Here is a 26,077-nt window from a genome sequence, read left to right as displayed (position 1 = left end):
TCCCCGCCCGCCGCTCCGCGCGGCGCCGGGGCTGCGGGGCGCGGGGCGGACGGACCGCCGGTAGCCACCCGCTTCTACCGGCAGCGGCCCGGCAGCGGGACCCGGCCCTGCGCCCGCCGCCCGCGGAGGATGCTCCGGTCCGGACCGCGGCTCCCGCCTGCTGGCGCTGCCCCGGGGGCCGCGTCCCGGGCGGCGGCTCTCGGGCCCCGCGGGGCGGGATGATCTCCCGGCGGGGGCCCGGCGCTCCACCGACGGCCAGGGAGGAGGCGGCGGTCCCGGGGCCGCGCTCCGTCTCCGGCCGGCGGTTCTAGGCCCGGCCCGGCCTGGGTGCGTAGGGACCGGCGAGGCCGGTTCTGTTCTCCGCGGAGCTTCTGGCGGCCCCGGCTCCGCGTGGCCGTGGGCGCTGCCCGAGCCCCCCCGCCCGGGGCACTGAAGAGCCACCGTCAGCATCCTCCGGGAGGCCGAAAGGTGGAGCCCGGCCCGTTCTCGCAGAGCGGCTGCTCCTGCTCCCCGCGGTCCTGGCGCGGTGCCGCCGGCTGCCCCGGGGCTCCGGGGCCGGCCCCGAGCCGCCGCCCGCCGCGGCCATGCCCTCCCCCACCGACTCCAGCCGCTCGCTGACCGGCCGCAGCTCTCGCAGCCTCACCCACCTCCGCCTCCAGCGCACCTGGCTGCAGGTCCTGCTGGTCCTGGGTCTCGTGCAAGCCATCCTGGGCGTCCTCATCGTCACCTTCAGCCTGGTGGCGGCCACCATCACTCCCTCCACCAAAATCCGGCACTCCTGCCCGTCCTGGGCCGGCTTCTCGGTGAGTGCGGGGCCGAGGCGGCGCGGGGAGGGGGCTGCGCTGCTCCCCGGGGGCCGAACCTGCCGCCGGTCCCAGGGGAGGGCAGCCCCGCCGCTCCCCCACCCTCTGCCCGTGGCTGCCGCGGTGCATTGTGGGAGAATCCCAAGGGCTCCCCCAGGGTCACTCTGTGAGGGATGGGGACCCCCAAGGGGTGCGGGGGAATGCCTGGGGTCCGCAGCCACGGGCAGGGAGGGGTGTGGGGACACCACAGTGACCACAGGGCAGGGGCAGGGTGGCGATGGGGGCTCTGCTCTGTCTGCTGGGTATTGGGGTGAGGGCAGCACCCGGGGTCCCCCATGGTGACCCTGCAGCACGGATCCTGGCCTGGGTTTGCTGCCCATCCAGAGCAGCCCGCAGTCCCCAGGCCCTGAATCAGCAGTTTCTCCCATCTTGTGGCGCCAGGGCTGCTCCTACAGCCCCACTGCTCTCGGGCTGGCTCCAGGCCTGCAGGGACCAGGGGGCTCTGCCCGTGGGCAGGGGCTGCTCGGGGCCCCTCTGCCTAACAGAGCCTTCTCCCTGTGCTCACCCCGGGGCTTGTGCACCTGCAGCTGGCACTGTCCGGGCTGGTCGGCGTCATCTCCTGGAAGCGGCCGCTCACCCTGGTGGTAGGTGTTGGGGGGACACCCTTCCGCAGGCGGGGGAGCCAGGACGGGGAGGCCGAGCAACCCCCCGCGCCCCCGGGTGCGCAGGCGGCTCCCTGCTCCGCCGGCAGCCCCTCTCCTCCCGCTGCAGATCGCCTTCTTCACGCTGCTCTCGGTGCTGGGCGTCATGCTGAGCCTCGCCGGCTCCATCCTGTCGTGCCAGAACGCGCAGCTGGTGAAGACCCTGGAGGCCTGCGAGAGGGTGAGGCTGAGCAGGGATCCCCGGGCTCATCCCTGGCTGTGGGGGGGCTCCGGGGAGCTGCGGAGCTGGTGGGATGTGCCGGTGGCTCCCAGAGGATTGCACGGCATCCAGAGCTTCCTCGCAGTGTTTCTTGTCGCCAGGAGAGGGACACGTGTGTCTGCTGCCAGGCCCGCTCGGAGCCCCCGCCCGCCTCCTGCAGCCAGCAGAGCGAGATGCTGACCATGTTCCCCAACGCCAACTGCCGGAGCATCCGTGTGGCACTCAAGGTGGAGGAGCAGGGGGATGCAAGGGCTCCCTGGGAAGCGGCCGCAGCCCCGGCCATGCTCTGCGGGCTCTGCAGCTCACCCCACTGCTCCCCAGGATCTCCTCTTCAGTGTCTGTGGCTTGACCATCTTCTCCACCATCATCTGCATGCTCTCTGCTGTCGTGTGCTGCATCCAGATCTTCTCCCTTGACATCGTGCATGTGGTGAGTGCCAGCTCTGGCCCAGGAGCGGTGCTCCCAGGCTGGGGCGGTCCCTGGGGTGCCAGGGCAGGACCTGGCCCCAGCCAGGTACAGATTAAAGCCCAGGGTGCACATCCCTTGCTGATCTCAGGGCAGGAGGTCTCAGCTCTCCCTTCTCCCCTCTCCCTGCAGCTGGTCCCACAGCGCTCGAGCTCTGTGACCTTGGAATGCACGTCCCCACCCGACACCTTTCTGCAGAGCATGATGGACTTCGAGGAGTTTGTGCCACCAGTGCCACCTCCCCCCTACTACCCACCTGAGTACACCTGCAGCTCCGAGACGGATGCACAGAGGTACCAGTTGGGAGGAAGGCTGGCAGGACAGGGGGGCCTGTGTGCCCCCAGGCTGGGCTTGTCCCACCCAGTGTGGCTTTTCTGCTTTGCCTCCACAGCATCACCTACAATGGCTCCATGGACAGCCCCGTGCCTCTCTACCCAACCGATTTCCCCCCATCCTACGAGACTGTGATGGGGCTGCGGGGAGACAGCCAGGTGGGGCTGTGGGGCCGTGGGCAGGGCAGGCCGGGCAGGATGGGCTCCAGCTCAGCTGAGCCCTGTGCCTGCTGCCCCACAGGCCACTCTGTTTGACTCACAGCTGACAGAGGGCTCCCACGCCTGCACCTGTGACCGTGTCCCCTCCATCGTGCTCAGCGGGGAAGGTGAGCGCTCCCATCGGGCACGGGGGACGGCGGGGCCGTGGCGGGTCCGGCTCTTCCCGGCAGCTCCTCAGCCGTGCCTGTCCTCTCCTCGCAGTCTCCATGGACAGCGGGTCCCTGATCATGTCCGAGATCATGGACATCCCCGGGGACAGCAGCCCCTCGGAGGACTCGTGCCTGCTGGAGCTGCAGGGCTCCATGCGCTCCGTGGATTACGTCCTGTTCCGCTCCATCCAGCGCAGCCGCGCCGATTACTGCCTGAGCGTGGACTGCGTGCAGTGCAGCCACCACGCTCGCAGCCCCACGCTGGCCTTGCAGGGCCCCTTCGAGGAGATGCCCCAGCCCCGCGTGCGGGGAGAACGCTCCTATTCCTGCTCCACCGCCGAGCCCGGCCCCGACGGCATCTTGGTGGGGGGAGCCGTCACCCACAGCTGCAACCGGCTGGTGGGGCCGGCGCGCTGTGCCGGGCCCTGCTTCCCCGAGGTGCGCCTCAAGGACAAGGGCTCCTCGCTGCAGGGGCGCGGCGGTGGCCGCCCCACGGACGCCGCCGCCGGCCGCCCCGGCCACCCCCGGCGCAACAGCGAGACCTCGTGCCCTTCGTCCCCGGCCCCGGGGCTGGCCCCGCGCCCGCTCCTGAGGTCACACAGCGACCCCGGCGTGCCCGTGGCCAGCCGTGCTGGTAGGTGACAATGACCGGCATGGGAATGTGGCAGCGTCTGTGCGGTGCGGCCGGGATGTGCCGCAGGGTTTGGCTGCGGTTTTGTGCGGCCAGGTGGGATTAGAGCCGGCGTGGGATGGAACGGGGGGAGCAGGGGAGGTCTGCTGGGCTGGGAGCAGGGGTGCTGGAAGGTTGTGCTGCCTGGGGTGTGCACAGCTGCCCGGGCCTGAGGGCTCTCTCTGCTCCCAGCAGATTTCAGGGAAGTACTTTATACCAAAGCACTGGAGGACACCGCGTCTGACTCCTCCGCTGATACAGGTCAGGGGACTGGGGTGTGCTGGGAAAAGGGGACACAGGGGGATGTCTGTAGCCCTCTGGGGATTGAGCTCACCCTGTTGTGGCTGGGAAAATGGGGACCAATGTTGGGACTGCTCCTGCTGACTGGGATGGGACACAGCAGGACCCCAGGGCTCTGAGGATAGGTCTGCTGGGAGCAGCATCTTAGGGTCTGACAGTGGGGACAGGTCCATCAGAACAGTGTCCCAGGTCTGACAATGGGGACAAGTCCATCAGGGCAGTGTCCTGTGCCTGTCAGAGCAGTGTCTCAGGTCTGATAGTGGGGATGGATCCATTAGAGCAGTGTACCGAGTCTGACAATGGGGACAGGTCCATCATGGCAGTGTCCTGTGTCTGGTGATGAGGACAGGAGTGCCAGAGCAGTGTCCCGGGTCTGATGACAAGGACAGGACTGCCAGAGCAGTGTCCTGTGCCTGTCAGAGCAGTGTCCCAGGTCTGATGACAAGGACAGGGCTGTCAGAGCAGTGTCCTGGGTCTGACAGTGAGGACAGGTCCATCATGGCAGTGTCCTGTGCCTGTCAGAGCAGTGTCCCAGGTCTGATGGTGGTGATGGATCCATCAGAGCAGTGACAATGGGGACAGGTCCATCATGGCAGTGTCCTGTGTCTGGTGATGAGGACAGGAGTGCCAGAGCAGTGTCCTGGGTCTGATGACAAGGACAGGAGTGCCAGAGCAGTGTCCTGTGTGTGACAGCACCCACCCCACAGGGCTGTGCTCCGAGGCCTGCCTGTTCCACCGTTCCCACTGTGACTCCCCACCACTGCTCCGGGCTGGCTCCGTGGGGAAGAACAAGCTGCCACCCTCCAAGAAGGTGCCACAGCAGCTGTCAAAGACAACCACCCGCTCCCTGGGGGACCTCAAGGGCTACCGGGGCACCCGTGGGCTGGTGGCCAGGTTCCTGCAGAGACCCAAGCGCAGCCTGGCAGCTGGCACGGAGGTGTCTGGGCACAGCTTCCACGGGCACAAACAGGTGGGTTCTGGAAGCTACAGGGGATGGGCAGCTCCTCCTTCCCAGAGAACTCCCATCCACGCTCTCCCTCCCTTCTCTCCCCATCAACACCTCCACCCTGGCCCTTCCATTGTTTCCGTTCCCCTGCTGCACCCCCGTTGTGTCGGCACCCTGGCTGCAGGCAGAGCGTTCTTCCTGCAGCACTGTCCTTGCCCAGCCCTTCCTGGGGGGCAGCTCCTTTTCCTTGATCCCCACTGGAGCCACAGCTGGGAAAATCATGCCTGTTGCAATGGCTTTGGCTTTGCCCCTGAGTCACTGCACCTGGAGGCAGCTGCTGGGACATCCCCACAGCTCAGCTTTACGGGAGTCCTTGCGCAGCCCGGGAGGCCTCGACGGGAACCAACCTGTCCCAAATGCCAGCGTGGGCGCGTGATGCACGCCTCTGCCATCCCTGTCACCTCTGTCCTCCTGCCCCGTGTGCCTCCTGGCCGTGCTGGAGCATGGGGGGTTGAGCACAGGGGGGTGAGCACGGGAGGGTGCCACGGGCAGGGGTGTCACGGCCAGCGGTGCCATGGGCAGAGGTGTCACAGGCAGGGGTGTCACAGGCAGGGGTGTCATGGGCAGGGGTGTCATGGGCAGGGGTGCTATGGGTAGGGGTGCCACGGCCAGCGGTGTCACGGGCAGGGGTGCCACAGCCAGTGGTGTCACGAACAGGGGTTCCATGGGCAGGGGTGCTACGGGAAGGGGTGCCACGGGCAGCGGTGTCATGGGCAGGGGTGTCATGCTGGGGTGTCATGGGCAGGGGTGCCACGGCCAGCAGTGTCATGGGCAGTGGTGTCACGGGCAGGGATGCCATAGGCAGGTGTGCCACAGCCAGCGGTGCCACGGCCAGCAGTGCCATGGGCAGCGGTGCCATTGGCAGCGATGTCACAGGCCGGGGTGTCACGTGCAGGGGTGCCACGGCCAGCAGTGTCATGGGCAGTAGTGTCACAGGCAGGGATGCCATAGCCAGCGGTGCCACGGGCAGCGGTGCCACGGGCAGCGGTGCCATGGGCAGCGATGTCACGGGCCGGGGTGTCACGGGCAGGGGTGCCACGGGCAGGGGTGCCACGGCCAGCGGTGCCATCCCTGTGGCTGCAGCCTGTCCCCATGGCTTGCAGGTTCCCTGGAGTGCCTGGCCAGGTGCAGAGCGGCCCCACGACGGAATCCACCTGCAGAGCTGCGGGGACCTGAGCTCCACCTCGTCCCTGCGGCGGCTCCTGTCCTCGCGCCGCCTGGAGCGCGGCCGCCCCCGGAGCCTCAGCGGGGCCTGCAAGGAGAGCGCGCTCTGAGGGCACGGCCTGGCAGGGACCCTCCGCTCCGGGGAGGGGGTCCCGCTCTGGGCTCAGCCCTGGACATTGCTCGGACATTGCTGCTGCTGCCCTGGTGGGGCTGGGCCCTGCACTGCTGCCCCGGGGATTCGGCTGGGCCCCTTCCCCAAGCAGGGCTGGGGTTCGGGGCTGGTCCCCTGGCGGGGCTGGGACAGCTGTGCCTGTCCCCTGCCTGTCTGGGATGGTTATGCCTGTTCCTTGCCCTGTTCCTTCTTCTGGACATGCCTGTCCCTTGCCCTGTCCCTTGTGCCAGCTGTGCCTATTCCCTGGGATGGCCACGCCTGTCCCCTGCCCTGTCCCCTGTTGTGGCTGTGCCTGACCCACGCGCTGGCCTTACCCTGTCCCCTGTGCCAGCCGTGCCTGTAGCCTGGCATGGCCGTGTGTCCCCTGTGCCGGCTGTGCCTGTCCCCTGCCCTGGCCATGCTGTCCTTTGCCCGGTCCCTTTGGCTGGCTATGCTAGCTTGATCCCCGGTCCCTTGTGCCAGCCGTGCCTGTCCCCTGCCCTGTCCCCTCCACTGGCCGTGCCTGTCTTTTGCCTTGTTCTTCTGGCTGGCCACGCTGGCTTGATCCTCGGTCCCCTGTGCCAGCCGTGCCTGTCCTCCAGGACGACCTTGCCTGTCCCCTGACCTGTCCCTGGTGCTGGCCTGGTCCCTGGCCTTCTGTGCCAGCGCGCCCGTACCCCGGAACTGCCATGCCTGTCCCTCGCTCTGTCCCCCGAGCCCGTCTCCTCTCCAGGCTCTCCGCCCCGTTCGGTCCCGGTGCCGGTGCCGGCCGTGCCTGTTCCTCCCCGCCCGGCTGCGCCCGGGCCGCGCTGCGGGGCCGGTCCCGCGGCCGCTGCCCCTCGCTAGAGACCGAATAAAGGTGGTCGCCGCCGCCCACGGGGCCGCTGTCACGGGGCGGGCGGGGCCGAACGGGGCGGGGCGGGCGGTCAGCTGACCGGTCACGGGGTGCCGGCTCCCGGTTTCCCGGTAGCGGCTCCGCGGGACGGGGCCGGCGGTGCCGTCGGCGCTTGGGGAGGCAGCGGGGACCGGAACCGGGACCGGGACCGGAACCGGGACTGGGACTGGCTGCTCTTCTCGGGGAGGAGGCGGGGGCGGGGGGAAGCGACCCCGTGCCCACGCGGTTCTGCCGGTTCGCGGTGCCAGAACCGGCGCGGGGGAAGGGCCAGGCCCGCCCAGAGTCGGTGCCGCTCCTGCACCGGGTGTGGGCGGGACGAGTTGCCCGGGCGCCCTTAAAGGCAAGGCCGGTGGCGGAGCCGGTGCTGCCGGGCCGGCTCCGAGCGCACCGGGAGCGGCGGCGCCATGGGGACTGTCGGTGCCCTGTGCTGGCGGCTGCTGCCGGTGCTGCTGGCCGTGCACCGGGCCGCAGGTGAGCGAGGGGGACCCGGGATACGCGGTGGGTCCGGGGGTCCCCGGGCGGCCCGGAATGGCAGGGGAGGAGGAGGGAATACCTTTGGAGTCCGTGGTCGGGGATGCCCGGGAGTTGTCCGGGGCAGCGCGGAGCTCGGTGCTCGGGAGGTGCCGGGGTGTGGAGCACGGGGGCAGTGGCGTCACCCCTGGGGCAGGAGGGAGAGCAGACGGGGACTCGTCCCTGAGGCTGCCCCCACCACGCTGCCGTGCCCCCCAGGCGCCCGGCCCTGCAGCCCCAAGTACTTCGGCCGTGATGCCATGGTCTGCGTCTGCAATGCCACCTACTGTGACACGCTGGACCCCCTGGTCCTGCCGGCCCCCGGCTACTACGTCAAGTACGAGAGCAGCAAGGCTGGCAAGAGGCTGGAGCGGAGCGAGGGGAAATTCCAGCACAAACTCTGCGCCCCAGGTACTGCCACGGACGGCAGGGATGGGATGGACCCTGCAGCAACCCACCGTCATGCTGGGCTCCCCTCCCTGCAGATGTTGTCCTCAGGCTGGACACGACGCAGCGCTTCCAGAGGGTGAAGGGTTTTGGTGGCTCCATCACCGACGCAGCCGCCATCAACATCTTATCCCTGCCGGAAAGAGCACAGGATCACCTGCTGCGCTCCTACTTCTCTGAGGAGGGTAGGATGTGGGGGACACAGGTGGGATGGTGACAGGGATTATGGACATCATGGACACCTCGTGTCCCACTGTGCTGGCAGGGCTGGAGTACAACCTGATCCGGCTCCCCATGGCCAGCTGTGACTTCTCCCTCCATGCCTACACCTACGATGACGTCCCCTACGACTACGAGCTCACCCACTTTGCCCTGCGGGACGAGGACACCAAGCTGAAGGCGAGCGGTGGGAGGGAGCAGGGGGGGCTGGAGGGTCACAGGGGCTGAGCTGAGCAGGCCCCTCCACCTCCTCCTGCAGATCCCCCTCCTTCACCGAGCCTCGGCCATGAGCCCGCGGCCGCTGTCGCTGTACGCCAGCCCCTGGACCTCCCCAACCTGGCTGAAGACCAGCGAGTCCTACGTGGGCAAGGGGACACTGAAGGGGCAGGCAGGGGACAAGTACCACAAGACCTGGGCCAACTACTTTGTGCGGTGAGGAGCTGCTGGGGCTGGGGGACTTCTCAGTGGTGGCACTGGGGACTCTCACGGCTCATCCCTTCCTTCCACGTCAGATTCCTGGATGAATACGCCAAGCACAATGTGACATTCTGGGCAGTGACAGCAGAGAACGAGCCCACGGCCGGGCTGATCAACAACTACCCCTTCCAGTGCCTGGGTTTCACAGCTGAGCAGCAGAGGGACTTCATAGCTCAGGACCTGGGCCCAGCACTGGCCAACAGCTCCCACCGCCACGTCCAGCTCATCATCCTGGACGACAACCGCCTCCACCTCCCGCACTGGGCCAGAGTGGTGAGTGTGGAAGAGCCCCTGTCCTCGTGGGGGGCTTGGGTGCTCTGCCTGTGGAGGGCTGGGCCTCTGTTCCCCATGGGATTGACTCTTCTCCCTGCCAGGTCCTGGAGGATGAGAAGGCAGCTCGCTACGTCCACGGCATTGGCATCCACTGGTACCTGGACTTCATCGGTCCCATACAGGACACAGTGCTGCCCACTCATGAGCTCTTCCCTGACTACTTTATCCTGGCCACGGAGGCGTGCATCGGGGCCCATTTCTGGGAGCGGGATGTGATTCTGGGCTGCTGGGAGCGGGGGAACCAGTACAGCCACAGCATCCTGACGGTGAGGCCCCTGTGTGCTGGGCCCTGGGGAGGGTTGCTGGTGTTGGGCAGGCATCTGAGCTGTCCTGTTGCAGAATCTGAACCACTTTGTGTCTGGCTGGACTGACTGGAATCTGGCCCTGGATCTGGAGGGGGGCCCTAACTGGGTCAAGAATTATGTGGACAGCCCCGTCATTGTGGACAGCAGTGAAGGCATCTTCTACAAACAGCCCATGTTCTACCACATGGGGCACTTCAGGTGGGTTGCAGCCTACAACAGGTGCTAAGCTGCCTTGTCCTGAGAGAAGCAAGGCAAATTTGGCTCAAGAGGAGCTCTCCTGGGGTCTCCCTGAGGTTGCTTCTCGTTTGTCTGTGCAGTAAATTCATCCCCGAGGGCTCCCAGCGCGTGGGGCTCGTTGCCTCCAAAGAGTCCAAGAAGACAGCGCTGGAGTACACGGCTTTCCTGCGCCCCGACGGGGCTGTGGTTGTGGTGGTTCTGAACCGGTGGGTGACGCAGCCTGGCCCCCCTGTGTGGGACCCCCATCCTGCTAGTCCCGTGTGGGACCCCCCTCCTGCCAGCCGTGCGTGGGGTTCCAGTCCTGCCACCCCTGTGTAGGACCCTGTCCCATCAGCCCAGTGTGTGACCCCCCATCCTGCTGCCCCTGTGTGGGACCCCCATCCTGCCAGCCCCCTGTGGGATCCCAATCCTGCCACCCCTGTGTGTGACCCTCATCCTGCCAGCCCCCTGTGGGACCCCTGTCCTATTAGCACTATGTGGGACCCCCGTCCTGCCTGCCTTATCTGGGACCCCATCCTGCCAGCCCTGTGTGTGACCCCCATCCTGCCTAACTTATGTGGGACCCCCGTCCTGGCAGCCCCATGTGGGACCCCCGTCCTGCCAGCCCCGTGTGGGACCCCCATCCTGCCAGCCCCATGTGGGACCCCCATCCTGCCAGCCTCATGTGGGACCCTCATCCTGCCTACCTTATGTGGGACCCCGTCCTGCCAGCCCCGTGTGGGACCCCATCCTGCCAGCCCCATGTGGGACCCCCATCCTGCCAGCCCCTTGTGGGACCCCACCCCGCTGGGCCCTGTGCAGGTGCTGCAGGTGTGACCGCCCTGTTGTCACCCCGCAGGTCCCCACAGGACATCACCTTCGGGCTGGCGGACACCGTGGGCCTCTTGGCGGCCGTGGCTCCGGCCAACTCCATCCAGACCTACGTGTGGCAGCGGCCGTGACGGGGCTGAGGTGCCCGTGGCCGGCCGGAGCCGGGCCGGCCGTGCAGCCCCAGCTGCCCGCGGGCTCGGGCCGGGGCAGCGTCCCCGGGGCTGTGACAGAGTCAGGGCGGGCCGGGGACGCTGAGCGTGTGCAGGAGGGCTGGGGGCACGGTGCCCCTCAGGGCGGAGACCCCACAGGCTGTGTGAGCGCTGTGTTCTGCTGTTCCGACATTAAACACGGATGCTGCCTTGATGTCTGCGGCTGGAAGAGAACGCTCCGGGTCCCTCCCCCGCTCCTGGGCACTGTGGCTGGGTGCCACCCCGGCGTGGAGCCTGCTGGAGCCTGGCGAGCAGCACAGAGCGGCTGGAGCGTCGTGGGCAGCCCCCTCTCCCTGCCCAGCCCTTCTGCCCACCTCAGCTCCCGTGGGGCTCACCCTGCTGAGAGATGCTCCAGGCGTGAGTCTGCTCCCAGCTCGGAGCGTGCACTGCCTGGCTGGGGCTGAGCAGAGCCCAGGTGTGCTCCAGCTGCTGTTGGGGACAGGTTTTAGGAGCTAGCAGGTGGTTCGGGAGTCACCTTGAATGCAGGTGCTCTGGGTGCTGCATCAGGAGCAGGCACAAAGCACTTGGACACCCACCCTCGATGGAAGGGCTGAGCAGGGATTGCAGCCAAGCCTCGGCTTTCTGTGCTTCCCCTGCCAATCTGGGGCCACCTGCAGCCTGATGTCAGGCCAGGGGCTGTGTGGGTCACGTCTGTGCCACACCAAGGTCCTGAGACCAGGGCTGGAGGCAGGGCCAGCCCCAGGAGCATGGCAGCGTGGGGGGCTCAGGCTCCCCGCCAGCTCCGGCTGAGCCCCAGCTGCTCCTGGGGTTTCTCTGGGACTGGAGGCTGCCCAGGCTGCAGCAGCCCTGCCTGGAGCCTGCTGTTCCCCATGGGGGCTGATCTTGAGGGGTCCCCACTGTGGTGAGGAGACTGGGGGTGCCCCAGGGGCTCAGCACCCACCACAGATCTGGGGTGCCTGGAGCGAGCGGGGGCAGGGGCGGGAGTGGGTGCTGAGTGTGGGCGCACCCAGGAAGGAGGGAGGGAGCTGGCAGGGTGTGAGAGCAGGAGATTAGGGCAGGGAGGTCATAATTTCAGGGCGAGGAGGGCGGCGGGGCCCCTGGGCTGATCCGTGCAGGTGGGATGTGCCCAGGGGTGCTGTCAGGACTGACAGCCGCGATACTGCGTGGGCTGAGCACAGCCCAGGCGTGGCCAGTGAGTGACAGTGTCACCGTGGGACACTGGCACGCCACGGAGCCACAGGGATGCTGCTCCTGGGGCCCCGCAGCTCCGGGAGTTGCCGCCAGAGTCCTGGCGAGAGCAGCCTGCTCCTGCCCCGAGGCTCTTTGTGTTTGTCCACAAGAGGGAAATGTTTCTCCAGGATCCCGCAGCGAGTCCCATCCCCATCACCCCGCTGCCAGCATCCCTCTCCCGGTGCAGGGCCGCTCCCCCACCTGTTTCTCACTTACCTGCCCCGCTGCTCGCGGCTGTGGCCGGATGCTGAATCACCCCGGTCCACGTGCCCCGGTCCCTGCGCTCGGCTCGGTGCTCAAGGACCGACTGGCTCTGGGATAAACGCAGCGGGGGCGAATCCTCCGACGTCGCTGGGCTTGGCTCTGCTCATTAATTCTTGTGCAAAACCTTGGCTTGTGTGGGGCTCGTGGTGACTGGGGTCCTACCTAGAGCCAGGGATCACCCTGAGGACTGTCCCCACACGCTCTGGGCTGGGGTCTCGCTGTTGGGAAGGAGTTGCTGCGGTGCCACACTGAGGCTCTTTGGCAAAAATATTAACAAAGTCGTGATCCCCTGAAGGGTGACTCAGCCCAGCTCCGTGTCCCTGTGTCTCCATGCACACTGGCCTGGCTTAGGGACAAAACTCACCCTCTGGCTCCTCTGGTGGCTCCTTTGGCCCAACCTGAGCACTGCAGAGGGTGGTCACACCATGCCACGAGGCCCCTGCGACCCCCAGCAGCTCCCCCTCTTTGGAGATTGGCTGCAAGAAGCAGCTCTGGGGGCTTGGTGGGGCTGCCTGGTATCTGCTGTGCCAGCAGCTCCATGCGAGGCGTTGCCCGGCCCCTGGGTCTCACTTTTCCTGCTCAGCAGGGCGCTCTTATCAGCTGGTGTTGATAAGGATGAGCTCCAGCAGCCTCCGCAGTGTTTTGCTTCCAGGAGCTGTGGGACCTGAGCCAGCTGGGGGGCTGTGGGTGATGGGGGGCAGGAAGAACTGGAGCTTGGAATGAGAAAGGGTGAGCAGGGGCATCCTGGATGGCTGGAAGCGAGCTCGAAGGTGGCTGATTGCCTTAGGAGCTAGTAATCCCTCCCCAAAATTGGGGCTCATTAGCCTGGGTGTAGCAGTCTGGTCACACCTTAATCACACTTGGAGGTGGGAGAGCCACGGTGCAGCGGGACAGGGACAGGAGCTCCCTCCTGGGGCACCTTTTTGCCCCGTGAGACGTAACCAGGGGCTGCCTGGCCCCATCTGCCCCAGTGGCTCCAGGTGTCTCATGGCTCAGCTCCCAGCAGAGGGGTGGAACTATGGCAGGGCCCGTGGCAGGGCAGTGCTGAGGGTAGGAGGAACTTTGATGAATTGATTTGCCCCAGAGCTGTATCTGATATGCCAGAAATGGAGAAAATTAGTCACAAAGTGCTGCTCCACCCACGGAGGGGTAGCTAACGGAGCAGTTTAACCCTGTGCAGGGCAGCCCTGAGTGGCTGATTGATGCTCCAGGCCAGCAGAGATGTGGCTGGGAGCTGTGGCTGGGTTGTGGTCACTCTCCATTCCCTGGGCCAGCCCTGTGTGGAGATGCTGAGGATGTCCCCACAGGAGTGGGAACATCCTGGGTGATGGCACCAGGTAGGGACTGTGTGCCCAGGTGGGCTGGCCCAGTTCAGCCTTGGCTTGCTGGGCTGGAGGGTGACTCCTGGAGGAGCAGGGAGTGCTACAGGAGCACCAGAGCTGGGCTTTGCTCCTGGCACAGTATTGGGACAGCAGGGTCCCCTTTGAGGGTCTAACTGCTGTTGTTGACAGCTGGAGTGCAGCCCTGCTTGCCTGCTTGCTGTCACTGTCACAGCTGTCACCTTCCCCAGCACATGCTGAGCTGGGGAGAGTGATGCCAAAGGCTTGGACAGGGAATGGCGACAGCCCCAGCTCCCATGTGGCCACCCCTGCTGTGCCCCTATGCTGCCCTGAGCTGTGCAGCCACATTCACTGACCTTGTCTGGGTGTCCTGGACCCTCCTGCACACCCCTGTGGCTCCTGAGGGACAGTGGGGACAGCGGGTGGGGTGGCAGGGATAAGTGGGTGTCCTGTTGGAGGTGCCCAACAGGACAGGCAGCCGTGCCATGGACCTGCCCTTGGCTCTCAGGGGCTCATCCAGACAAAAGAATCAGTTCTTCCTTCAGTGGGGTCTCAGATCTCCCCTGGGGCACCTCCCTGTGCTGGTTGGACCTTTCAGCCAGGCCCAGCTGCCAGCACCGTGTCCCTGTCCCTCCTTGCCGTGGCAGTGGAGGGCGAAGGGGGCTCGGCGGGCAGATGATCGGCGGTCCTCGCCCGAGGGCAGGTATGGGCCGGGAGCAGAGCAAGGAGGAGCTGTGGGGGTGGGAGAGGGTGTGCTGCGGAGGGAGGTCTCCGAGCAGCTCCCTGTAAAGGCCAGGTGGGGAGGCTGCAGCTGCTGAGGAGGAGGAGGAGGGCTGGCGGCAGCGCAGGTCGGGAGCAGCCGGGGTGAAGGCGGGTGCGCTGCGGGCTCCTGGCAGGGATGGACCCTCCCCGAGAGAGATGAGGGGGTTTGGGGGGAACGGAGTGTGTGACAGGAGCTCCGTGGCACTGGAAGGGGCTGAGGAGATGGGGCTGATCCCTCCATCGCCCTGCCGTGCCTGAGGGTGTCCCCGCCGCAGGTGCTGCTCCCCGGGACCTTCCAGAGCTCGGGGAACGCGGAGGGGCCATGCGGGGTCTCGGCATCCTGGGCTGGCTGCTGCTGCTGCTGCTGCCCGTGCCCCAGGTGGCAGGTGAGCGTGGGGACGTCGCGGGGGTGGCAGCGGGGCTTGGGCACCCTGGGGCAGCGCGGAGCTGGGTGCCCGGGAGGTGCCCGGAATGCGGAGCACGGGGACAGCGGCATCTCCCCGGGGCAGGCGGGAGAGCAGACGGGGACACGTCCCTGAGCCGGCAGCCATCCCCACCCTCCCGTGCCTCCCAGGTGCCCGACCCTGCATCCCCAAGGATTTTGGGCACGGCTCGCGGGTCTGCGTCTGCAATGCCACCTACTGTGACACGCTGGACCCCCTGGTCGTGCCAGCCCCCGGCTCCTACGTCAAGTACGAGAGCAGCAAGGCCGGAAAGCGGCTGGAGCGGAGCGAGGGGAAATTCCAAAGCAGTCTCAGCACCCGAGGTAGTGCCACTGGTGGGTGGCGGTGCCACCGCGGGCCCCCAGGCAGCAGGGACCGATCCGGGCTCTTCCCGCAGGGCTGCTGCTGACGCTCAACATCTCCACGCTGTACCAGCACATGAAGGGCTTCGGTGGCTCCCTCTCCGATGCTGCTGCCATGAACATCCTGAAGCTGTCCCAGCCAGCCCAGGACAACCTGCTGCGCTCCTACTTCTCCGAGAGCGGTGAGCAGCGAGAGCAGATCGTGGTGTCACCAGAGGTGGCTGTGCCTGTCCCCACTGCAGGGACATCGTCACCTGGACGCCTGCTCCGGTGCCTCTTGATGCTTTTCCTGCTCCTCAGGGATCGAGTACAACCTCATCCGGGTCCCCATGGCGTGCAGCGACTTCTCCGTGCGCCCCTACAGCTACGATGATGTCCCCAACGATCACGAGCTGAAGCACTTCAGGCTGGTGGACGAGGACGTGAAGATGAAGGTGGGAGGCTGAAGCCGCTGCCATCGGCACCTTGTCCCCTCTCGCGCCGGAGCTCCTGCGTGTGCTGGGACCCCCAGGACCAGGTGCTGTCCCTGCACGCCGTGGCAGGGTGCATGGGGACAGCCTGTGGGAGCTGGCACCTCCTCCGGGGCACGTCCTGGCGCATCCCAGCTGGCAGCGGCAGGGTGAGGAGCCAGGGCGCTGTGCCGGGGGGTGGTGCTTGCCAGCTGCTAGGTCCCTTGAGTTCTCCCATGCTGGGCTCTGTGGTTTTGGGGAGGTCAGCTGGAGCTGACCCTGTCCCTCTGCCCCCTCCCGCAGATTCCCCTCCTGCGCCGAGCTTTGGCCATGAGCAAGCGGCCGCTGCTGCTGTTTGCCAGCCCTTGGACCGCCCCAGCCTGGATGAAGAGTAACGGGGACGTCCGTGGGAAGGGGACTCTGAAGGGGAAGGCAGGGGACAAGTACCACAAGACCTGGGCCAACTACTTCATCAAGTAGCGTCTCTGGAACCAGGCTGGGACGGAGAGCGGGAGGATCGGGGAGTGGGGCGGGGTTGGGGGGCAGCACAGCTGATTCTGCCCCCCCTTCTCCACACCAGGTTCCTGGATGAATATGCAAAACGCAACGTGACCTTCTGGGCGGTGACGGCCCAGAACGAGCCGCTGGCGGGGCTCTTCACGCCCCCCCAGGCCCCCACCATCGCCTTCACGGCCGCTCAGCAGCGGGATTTCATCGCGCAGGACCTGGGCCCCGCGCTGGCCCGCAGCCCCCACCGCACACGGCTCCTCATGCTCGACGACCAGCGCATCCACCTCCCGCACTGGGCCAAAGTGGTGAAGAGCAGCGCCCCTTCCTTCCCCTCCGCCTCGCTGCCCAGCCCCAGGCTTTTTGGGAGATGGAGCCGTGGCGTCTCCCAGCCCTAGAGAGTGGGAGCAAACCGGGTCTGCCGGAGCGGCTCCTTCCGGAGCAGCCGCCTCCGCCTGTGCCCGGCGGGAGTGAGGACAGGAGGTGGCAGCCACATCCTGCATCCCCGGATCCTGCCGGTGCTGCTGGGCACCAGAGTTTTGGGCAGAGTTTTGGCTGGTTTGGTTTCCCCCCACGATGCTGTTTGGGGATATTGCCTTAAATTAGGAGGAAAGAAAGTAAAGCTGCCTCAAGCCAGGCAGTGTGCTCCTCCTTTCCCTCCATGGCTGCAGGGCTGGACCACCCCAGGGGGGTGTGGAGGGAGGACCAGGCAGCAGCAGAGCCGGGTTGGGGGCAAGGGGCCCCCAACGCTGAAGGGCAAACCTGTGCCCACCCCCTTAGCACAAGGAGGTGCCCAAGCCATGTTGGGGCACCAGATCCATGATAGGGTGCCGCTCAAAGGGGTGCCATGCTGCAGGGTGTGGGGGCAAGAGGTGGCCCTCAGAGACCACGTGGAGTCCATGTGTCCATCCCTGCAGGCTTCAGGCATGGGGTAGCCTGGGTGTGAGGCATCTCCTTTGCTCCCCAGGTGCTGGGAAATGCCACAGCTGCCCGTTACGTGGCTGGCCTGGCCGTCCACTGGTACCTGGATGCCATCGTCCCACCTGGCTGCAGCCTGGAGGCCACCCACAAACTCTTCCCTGACCATTTCCTCCTCTACACTGAGGCCTGCACTGGCTTCTTCATGTTCCGCTTCGCCGTGTCCCTGGGCTGCTGGGAGCGAGGGGACCACTACAGCTACAGCATCCTGACGGTACAGCCCCCACACTGCCCTCACACCCCCCACCCAGGGCTGGGGGCAGCCCCTCTCAGCCCCTTCCCTGCCCCCCCAGGTCATGAACCACTTTGTGGCTGGCTGGACCGACTGGAACCTGGTCCTGGATCTGCAGGGAGGCCCCAACTGGGTCAAGAACTTTGTGGACAGCCCCGTCATCGTGGATGGCAGCAAGGACGTTTTCTACAAGCAGCCCATGTTCTACCACCTGGGGCACTTCAGGTGGGTCAGGGGGGCTCAGGTGCGGCCTCCAGCCCCAGACCAGGGGCAGAACCCCTCTCCTGGTCCTCTCCCCACAGCAAGTTCATCCCCGAGGGCTCGCGGCGGGTGGGGCTGCACAGCAGCCGCCGCTGCCTCCTCTGCCAGCTGGAGCACGTGGCCGTCCTGCGTCCCGACGGTGCCCTTGTCCTGGTGGTCCTCAACAGGTCAGCCCAGGCAGGGGATGGGGGTGCTGCTCAGCGCCAGCCGTGCCGACCTGCTCAGCCCCTCTCGCTCCCCAGGTCTGGCCGGGATGTGCCCTTTGGAATCCGGGACCCTGCCATGGGGTTCATTGAGACTGTGGCTCCAGCCCACTCCATCCAGACCTACCTGTGGCGCCAGCAGTGATACCCAGGGGAGTGCTGGGGGGCTCAGAGGGGCTCTGGGGGTCAACTCTTCCTACATCCTTTCCAGCAGCCCTCAAGGGTGGAAGCAGAAGGTGACCCATTGCTGGGAGCGCAGCCCTGCCCGAGGGGCTCCGTGTACTCCTGGCCCCGGGACCTGCTGCTTCCCAGCCTCCCCTCCCTTCCTCCCGGCACTTCCCATCCCCCTGGAAGTTCCCTTAGCGCCGTCTCCTGGAGCACACTTCCACACGTGGCCCCCTTGAAACCTTCGCGTGTGTCGCGGGCGCCAAGTAAAGCCATGACGCGCTCCCTCCGGAATGCGCCGTTCCCGTCAGTGTTTCCTCTGCGCGCTCGGAAATCGCTCGGTTTTCCTCGCCGGGGCCAGGGCTGCCCCGGGAGCTCCGGCCCCCGTGGCCTGCGGGTGGCTCCTTGTTTATCCCTGCAGCTGGAGCCTCCGCTGCTGCCAGCCCTTGATTCGTTCCAGATGTGCTGTTGATTTTCCCCAGCCTGCTTTTTTGGGGGAATGAAAAAAAAAAAAAAAATTCCAAATGTCAGAAGCTGTCGGAAAGGCAGAGTAAATGATATCAGTGTGCCCATCCAGCAAACCTAATGGACCGATTAGGCTGGTGCCACCTCTCCAGGGTGGCCTCTGGACAGAGTCCCCTCTATTCTGCCTGTGGCCAACACCGGCCGCAGCCCGCAGTGACCTCCCTGTCCTGTTTGCTTTCCCTAAATACCAGTTACAGTATTCCCTGTGCCTTTGGGAACGTTACCAGCACCTTTGAAGTGCAGGAATGAGAAAGCCAGAGATCTCCTTGGCCAATGCCCCTGTGTGAGAGCCACGGAACTGCTGAGGTTGGGGAAAATGAAAAACCCAGAGGCTTTACAGCTGGTTTATTGGAGTGTGGTGTGAAGGTGGCACCGGGCTCCATCCCAGCCCTGTTCCTGGAGCACACCAGCCTGTCCTGTGCTTTTATCCATGTTCCTGGGGAGGGCTGGCTCCAACGGCAGCTGGGTCTGGCTGCCTGTGCTTAGAATCATAGAATGGAGTCATGGAACCCTTGAGGTTGGAAAAGACCTCGAAGATCATCAAGTCCAACCGTTCCCCCAGCGCTGCCAAGGCCAGCCCTAAATCACGTCCCCAAGTGCTCTTTGCACATTCATTAAATCCCTCCAAGGATGGCAACTCCCCCACTGCCCCAGGCAGCTGATGCCAGGGCTGCACAGTCCTGTCCATGGAGAAATTTTCTTTAATATTCAACCTAAACCCTTCCTGGGAAATGCCACAGCTCTCCTGATGCAACTTGAGGCCATTTCCTCTTGTCCTGTCCCTGTTCTCTGGGAGCAAAGCCTGACCCCCAGCTGGCTGCCCCCTCCTGTCAGGGAATTGTGCAGAGCCAGAAGGTCCTACCTGAGCCTCCTTTTCTCCAGGCTGAGCCCTCCCAGCTCCTCCTGGAGCTCCAGGCCCCTCCTCAGCTCCATCCCCTTCCCTGGACATGCTCCAGCCCTCACGAGGGGCACAGAACTGACCCCCAGGATTGGAGGTGTGACCTCATCAGTGCCCAGATCCTGCTGCCACACTATTCCTGACACCTTGGGACATTCCTGACATTCCCAAGGGACATCCACACGTCCACACGGAGCTCTCACCCCTGGTGTTCAGCAGTGCTCAGGGGCAAACCTGCAGGGAAAGGCTTTAGCCCAGCCCCTCTGGGCTGGCTCGCTGCTCCTGCCTGTTTGGAACCGCAGCAGGATGGCTCTGAGGGGTGGGATGAGGCTGAAGAACCACCCCCATCATCCCCACTGCCTGCAGCGTGGGCTGGGGGATTCCCTCTCCAGGTGCAGCAGGAGGAGCAGGGCCTTGGGTGGGGGGCTGTGTTGGGGAGGTGTTTTCTTTCTGGGATGGGACTGTTGGGGTACATTCCTCGAGCTTTATTTGCAGCATCAGCCTCATGACATGGTGGAGACAATAGGAAGGTAAAGCTCATGTACAGCCAGTAGCAGCTGAAGATCTCTTTGTTACAGAGCACTTGAAAAACTTTCCAGCCAACAGGCAATTGCTAAAGCTCACAGACAATTGTTTCAGCCAGTTGCTAAAAGTAGTAAAAGAACTAAAAGTACTCGGAACTTTTTCTACTTTCAGACTTTGCAGCTGCAGCTAGTTCTCTGCTCTTTCTGTTTCCAAGGCCTCTCTGAAAATCACCTCACCTTTACTATTTCCCACAGGGGCTGTGACCCTGGCTCGGGGCTGTGGCTCCTAGGTGGGGATGTGACACTGAGTGAGGGACGGTGGTCCCTGGCTGGGGGTCTCTTCCTGGCCACCCTCACCAGCGGCCCCAAGGGGGACCCCGCGGAGCTGCCACTCCCCCCGTGCTCTGCCCGCCTCCTGTTTCTCTTGCGGAGCAGTTGCCTGTAATTAGGAAGGATCCCAAATTAGACGGTGTGGAGTCCAGACTTGTTTTGCCGATGATAAACCGCTGCTGCCGGCTCCACCCAGCCCGCTGCGGCGTGGGGCTCCGGCGTGCGGGGCACGGCGGGGGCGAGGGGACTTGGGCGGGCAGCCCCCGCTGTGCCCACCCCAGGAGGGTGCCGTGCCCGGCTGCTGTCTCTGCCCGTGCCAGGGAAGGTCCTGGAGCAGCCACAAACGGGACACAGGTCATGGCGGTGGCACTGGTGGCACAAAGCTGCCAAGAGCAGGGATCCAGGGTGGGCACGGCCAGCCCTGCCTGCCCCGTCCGAGGCATCCCAGGGACAGAGGGCTGCTCTTCCCAAAGGGAGCAGGGCAGACCCGGCTGTGGGGGGTGATGGAGGCACCTGGGGGGCTGGCGAGCATCCTCCCCTCCCTCTGGCCACTGGAACAGGTTTCAGGAGAGCTTTGCAAATGCTGCGGTGTGTAGAAAGCTCATTAGAGCCAGGTTGCAAAATCATCCCCAGGCTCCTCTTCAAACACAAGAGTCCCATGAGCTGTCCCATTCCAAACTCACCTTTCCTGCTCCTCCAGAAGCGTCCCCTCCCACCAGGCACAGCCAGGACACAGGACCCGCCACCGCTGCCACAGAGACGCAGCAGCAAGAGGTGGTTTGGCAGCAGGTGAGTCCCCCGGGCCCGAGGTGGCTTCAGCAGGTGGGAATGGGGACAGAGATGGGCATCAAGATGGGCATGGGACAGCCCTGGGCAGCAGGACCGTGCTGAGGCCATGCCCTGGCCAAGCTGGGCATCATTCCCAGGCAGGGAGGTGGGACAGCTGCCTGGCCCCGCTCCACATCCCACAGGAGCTCGAGGAGCAACAAGAGGGCACCATCCCACCTTGGCAGAGGTCCCCAGGTGTCCTCAGTCTGGCACCAGGGTCCCGAGGCTTGGAGGTAGCTCCTCCTGTGCTCTCATTGAGGGGCTCCTTGCCCAGCACCACGGGAAGGACAGGACAGGGTGTGAGCCCCTGAAGGAACAGGGGAACGTGGGACTCTCCCTGCCGGGGGCTGGAGCCCCAAACCACTCTGGCTGGACAAGCCCCAGCTGTCAGGCATGTGGGACTGGCAGTGTGGAGCTGTTTGCTCCTGGGCATGGCTCGGGGGGTGCTGGGGATACCTGGGGTGATGCAGCATGGCATCACATGGCATGGCACAGCTGTGGAACTGGTGAGGAGGGAGAAGGAGTGGGAGGGAGTTGATGGGAGTGAACAAAGTTGCTGGGTACAGCCAGCGTGGGCAGCTAGGAGCAGCAGGCTGCTGGGGTGGCTCCCACCTGGGGGCTGCCCACACCTGGGGGGCTGCACCCCCACCTGGGACATGGCCAGAACTGTTGGTAGACTCTGGATGGGTGGGAGGGAAGGTGGGTGCTGGACTGGAGCAGTGGGCAGGACAGGCTTAGCCCTGGCAAGGGGGGTTTTAGTGGTCCCCTGGGCAGGGAGATGATGCTGGGGCTCTCCCTGCCCTCTGTCTCTGTCCCTGTGTGTGGCTGGGCCAGGCTGAGAAGCTCTGGGTGCTGACACCTTGCCCTGCTCCCAGCGCGTCCCTCGGCATCGTCGGAGCTGCAGCAGAGGTGCCATGGGGCCAGGCTGTGCCAGTGTCCTGGGCTGGCTGCTGCTGGCACAGGCAGCCCTGCAGGCCACAGGTACGTGCTGGCACGTGTCCCTGGGCTTTGGAGGGTAGTGGATTTGGAGTAGGTCAAGGGGATGAGCTGGGCTCCCGCCACAGCCCTCGGTGCCCACCCGCTCTTTCCTCTCTGCAGGTGGGCGTCCCTGTGATGCCAAGGATTTTGGGCACGGCTCGCTGGTCTGTGCCTGCAGTGCCACGTACTGTGACACCCTGGACCCCCTGGTCCTGCCAGCCCCCGGCTCCTACGTCAAATATGAGAGCAGCAAGGCTGGCAAGAGGCTGGAGCGGAGCGAGGGGAGCTTCCAGCACAACGCCAAGAGCCCAGGTACCGCCCTGGGCTGTGGGAGAGCCTGTCCTCTCACAGGTGGCAGGGGTGGTGACACTGCGTGTCCCCACAGATTTCCACCTCACCCTGGACACAACACAGAGGTACCAGAAGGTGAAGGGCTTTGGTGGCTCCATCAGTGATGCAGCTGCCATCAACATCCAGTCCCTGTCCAAGGCTGCCCAGAACCATCTGCTCCGCTCCTACTTCTCCGAGGAAGGTGAGCCCAGGGCAGGCAAAGCTGTTGGGGTCTGGCTGCTGAGATTTGTTCTGGGGGACTGGGGGATCTGGAGCCCCAAAATGCAACTCGAGGATGCCCATCACCACCTGCCCTGTCCTCAGGCATTGAGTACAACCTGGTGCGTGTGCCCATGGCCAGCACTGACTTCTCCGTCCGCCTGTACACGTACGCCGACGCTGAGGGCGACTTCGAGCTGAGGCACTTCAACCTGACCGAGGAGGACACGCACATGAAGGTGAGTCCTGCAGGAAGGGTCTGGGGGACTGGGGCTGCTGCCTGCCTGGCTGGGATGGGATGGGACAGAATGGACAGGGGATGAAAGGCACATCCTGCTGATAAGGAGGGAGGGGACTCATCTTTCCACCTGGCAGGGAGAAAGGATGGGACAATGGGATGGGATGGGATGGGATGGGATGGGATGGGATGGGATGGGATGGGATGGGATGGGATGGGATGGGATGGGATGGGATGGGATGGGATGGGATGGGACGGGATGGGATGGGATGGGATGGGATGGGATCCATGGGATGGGATGGGATCCATGGGATGGGATCCATGGGATGGGGTGGGATGAAATAGGAAGGGGATCACTTCCAGTGGGGAGGGAGAGGACTCATCTGTAGACCTGGGTGAGATGGGATGGGGTGGAATGGTATGGTATGGTATGGGATGGGATGGGATGGGATGGGATGATTAGGAAGGGGAAGGGAATCCCTTCCAATGGGGAGGGAGAGGACTCATCTGTACACTGGGATGGGATGGGATGGAATGGAATGGAATGGAATGGAATGGGAAAAGGGAACACCTTCCTGCCTCTGGGGAGGGATGTGACTCCTCCTGCTGTCCAGCACTGGGACAGGCCCAGAGATCTCTGTGCCATCCTACTTCTCCCTAGATCCCCATCCTCCAAGCAGCCCAGGCAGTGGCCAAGCGGCCGCTGTCTCTGTACGCCAGCCCTTGGACCTCCCCGGTGTGGATGAAGACGAATGGAGCAATGACAGGGAGGGGAACACTCAAGGGCAGCCCTGGGGACAAGTACCACCGGGCCTGGGCCAAGTACTTTATCCGGTGAGGGGCCACAGGAGTGCGGTGGGTGCCAGGGAAGCCATACCTGGAGCTGGGGCTGGCACAGGTGTGATGGGGCCGTTCACCTTCACCCCACACCAGGTTCCTGGATGAATACGCCAAGCACAACCTGACCTTCTGGGCAGTGACAGCAGGGAACGAGCCCACCGCTGGTGAGATTGTCTTCTACCCCTTCCAGTGCCTGGGCTTCTCCCCTGAGCACCAGAGGGACTTCATTGCCCAGGACCTGGGCCCGGCGCTGGCCAACAGCTCCCACCGCCACGTCCAGCTCATCATCCTGGATGACCAGAGGGTGATGCTGCCCTACTGGGCTGAGGTGGTGAGTCCCCATAGCAGCTGTCCTGGCCCCACAGCAGATCTCCCAGCTCTGGGCAGTGGTGACCCTTTTCTCCTGCCAGGTTCTCAAAGACCCTGTGGCTGCCAGCTACATCAGCGGCATTGGCATCCACTGGTACCTGGATTTTCTGGCACCCATCGACCTGACGCTCTCCATCACCCATCACCTCTTCCCAGACTATTTCCTCCTCTCCACGGAGGCCTCCACAGGCTCCTACTTCTGGGAGCCCAGGGTGGTCCTGGGTGGCTGGGAGCGTGGCAGCAAGTACAGCCACAGCATCCTGTCGGTAGGGCTTGGTGGGAGCTGTGGACACACTGGCCACCCTGGCCAGCCCCTGGGCTTGCCCTTGGCTCAGTACCCCCCCCTGCCCTGCAGAACCTCAACAACTACGTGACAGGCTGGACTGACTGGAACCTGGCCCTGGACATGGAGGGAGGCCCCAACTGGAGCAAGAACTACGTGGACAGCCCCGTCATCGTGGACAGCAGCAAGGATGTCTTCTACAAGCAGCCCATGTTCTACCACCTGGGGCACTTCAGGTGGGTCGGGGCCACAGGCTGCTGGCTCCAGGTACCACATCCTAAGTACCACATTCTGATCCTGCTTGTCCCCACAGCAAGTTCATCCCCGAGGGCTCCCAGCGTGTGGGACTGGCTGTCTCCAAGAAGTGCCACCGGTGTGACCTGGAGCACTCAGCCTTCCTGCGCCCTGATGGTGCTGTTGTGCTGGTGGTCCTGAACCGGTGAGTGGCTCAGTTCTGATCCCTGATAAAAGGCCCCACTGACCCCACTGAGCCCCCATCCCCTCCTGCTTTCCCCACAGCTCCCCCATGGATGTGTCCTTCGGGGTCTCTGACCCGCACGTTGGCTTCATCGAGGCCGTGGCTCCCAGCGACTCCATCCAGACGTTCCTCTGGAAGCAGCCAGCCTAGCCCGGCAGAGGAGTGAGGTGCCAGGGCCAGGAACACGCTGCTGGTGGCAGCTTGGAGAGAAGACTCCAGTGGGGTTGGGGCTGCAGCACAGCCCCTGCAGCCCCCTGCGCCCCAGAGGACCTGTTTGACCCTAGGGCTGCAACACCTGTGCTTTTCTAGATGTTTCATAAAATAAACAGGTTTTCTACAAACTTGCCTGAACCCCTGACCTCCCCTTCGTGCCAGCTCTGTGGGCAGGACTGTACCAGGGGACAGAGGAGGCAGATTTGAGGCCCCATGGGTCCCATCCCTCCTCTGCCCAAGTTCCTGGGGCATCCCACAGGGCTGGGCATGCAGGGGACTGTCCCCCTAAGGAGTGGCATCACTCTCCTGTCTTCCACCGCAGCATCCCCCAGGCAGGGAGGGCCCCAAAGCTTCAGTCAGGACACGCAGCCGGGATTTAGAGCAGAGCTCTGGCGTCGGCAGCTCCAGCTTCTCCCCAGCCAGAGCAGGCGGCTGCACCTTCTCCTGCTGGAGCAGCCATCGGCCCCTGCAGCTAATGGGAACCGGGAGCACGGGGCACATAGTTCCTGAGTGACGTTAGAGGGGAGCGTGCTGGGGGGGGGGGTTTGCACTGAGTCATCCCCTCCCAGTGGGGCCCCTCGAACTGGGCCAGTATGGGGGAGGCTCCGCAGCTGGCCCAGCACCGTGGCTCTGCTCCAGCCCAGTGTGGGGGCCCCCGGCTACTGCGCCCGGGTGGGTGGGTGGGGGGCAGCCTGGGGACATTCAGCCGCCGCAGCAGCAGGGCTGGGATGCCGCTGGCGGTGGCAGCCGGCGGCCAAACAAGCGAGGGCTGTGTGCCGGCCTGGCCCCGCGCCGCCTTTCCATCCGTGCACTCGCAAACCGGCAGCGGCCAGCGGGAAGGGCAGCGCAGCCCACAGCGGCACCGGCCCCACGCCGGGTGGCCCAGGGGACCGCGGGGGCAGACGGAGCCCAGGTGGCCGCCCCCGACCCCGCTCCCAGCCCGCGCGATGCGCTCCCAGCTGTGCCAGCTGCGGGAGCTCCCCGGCGCTGGCAGGCGTGCTGGAATGCAAACAGATGTCAGCGCTGGAGGGATCCCGGCTGCTGGAGCGGGGCTCCGGGTGTCCCGCTGGCAGCGGGGAGTGCTCCTGGGCTGGGGACGTGTCCTGACGAGCAGCCTCGGCTGCCCTTGGCTCTGGTTTTGTTGTCTCGGCTGTGCTGCCGGGCTGGCAGCAGCGTGGAGGGGAGGTACCAGCCCCGCAGAGCTGCTGTCTGCACTGCTTTGAGTGCTGCCACAGGGGAATGATG

General features: G+C 65.1%; 2 protein-coding genes across 3 annotated transcripts; both read left to right on the top strand.

Moving 5' to 3' along the window:
- Positions 1–104: 104 nt before the first annotated feature.
- ENTREP3 (endosomal transmembrane epsin interactor 3) lies at positions 105–6,990 on the top strand. Of its 2 annotated transcripts, none has more exons than XM_084222990.1 (12): positions 105–803; positions 1,391–1,447; positions 1,575–1,685; positions 1,826–1,951; positions 2,046–2,153; positions 2,322–2,482; positions 2,581–2,680; positions 2,763–2,847; positions 2,942–3,523; positions 3,755–3,820; positions 4,567–4,829; positions 5,969–6,990. In XM_084222990.1, the coding sequence occupies exons 1-12, from the start codon at positions 585–587 to the stop codon at positions 6,137–6,139; spliced, it is 2,049 nt and encodes a 682-aa protein (XP_084079116.1). In that variant the 5' UTR covers positions 105–584; the 3' UTR covers positions 6,140–6,990. The 2 variants fall into 2 exon arrangements, with proteins under 2 accessions (XP_084079116.1, XP_084079115.1); XM_084222989.1 differs by having other exon boundaries at positions 3,752–3,820.
- Positions 6,991–7,154: 164 nt separating this feature from the next.
- GBA1 (glucosylceramidase beta 1) lies at positions 7,155–24,769 on the top strand (the record flags this gene model as incomplete). Its single annotated transcript, XM_084222974.1, has 22 exons — positions 7,155–7,546; positions 7,805–7,996; positions 15,020–15,166; positions 15,285–15,418; positions 15,737–15,909; positions 16,014–16,248; positions 16,908–17,132; positions 17,212–17,375; positions 17,453–17,755; positions 19,982–20,167; positions 20,253–20,341; positions 20,757–20,845; positions 21,847–21,865; positions 21,983–22,174; positions 22,221–22,394; positions 22,517–22,650; positions 23,311–23,483; positions 23,583–23,820; positions 23,900–24,124; positions 24,214–24,377; positions 24,455–24,580; positions 24,661–24,769. The coding sequence occupies exons 1-22, from the start codon at positions 7,480–7,482 to the stop codon at positions 24,767–24,769; spliced, it is 3,558 nt and encodes a 1,185-aa protein (XP_084079100.1). The 5' UTR covers positions 7,155–7,479.
- Positions 24,770–26,077: the final 1,308 nt, after the last annotated feature.

Source organism: Fringilla coelebs (genome assembly GCF_963513975.1).
Source record: "Fringilla coelebs genome assembly, chromosome: 29".
Classification (NCBI taxonomy): Eukaryota; Metazoa; Chordata; class Aves; order Passeriformes; family Fringillidae; genus Fringilla; species Fringilla coelebs.
The sequence above is the reverse complement of the archived record's forward strand: the minus strand, read 5'-3'. Positions and strand labels throughout refer to the sequence as shown.

Bases quoted from the DNA above. Each gene is read 5' to 3' on its own strand.
- ENTREP3 (XM_084222989.1), top strand. From the start codon at position 585: ATGCCCTCCCCCACCGACTCCAGCCGCTCGCTGACCGGCCGCAGCTCT. The intron at 1,448-1,574 runs GTAGGTGTTGGG...CTCCCGCTGCAG, and splicing joins AGCGGCCGCTCACCCTGGTG to ATCGCCTTCTTCACGCTGCT. The intron at 1,952-2,045 runs GTGGAGGAGCAG...ACTGCTCCCCAG, and splicing joins GCATCCGTGTGGCACTCAAG to GATCTCCTCTTCAGTGTCTG.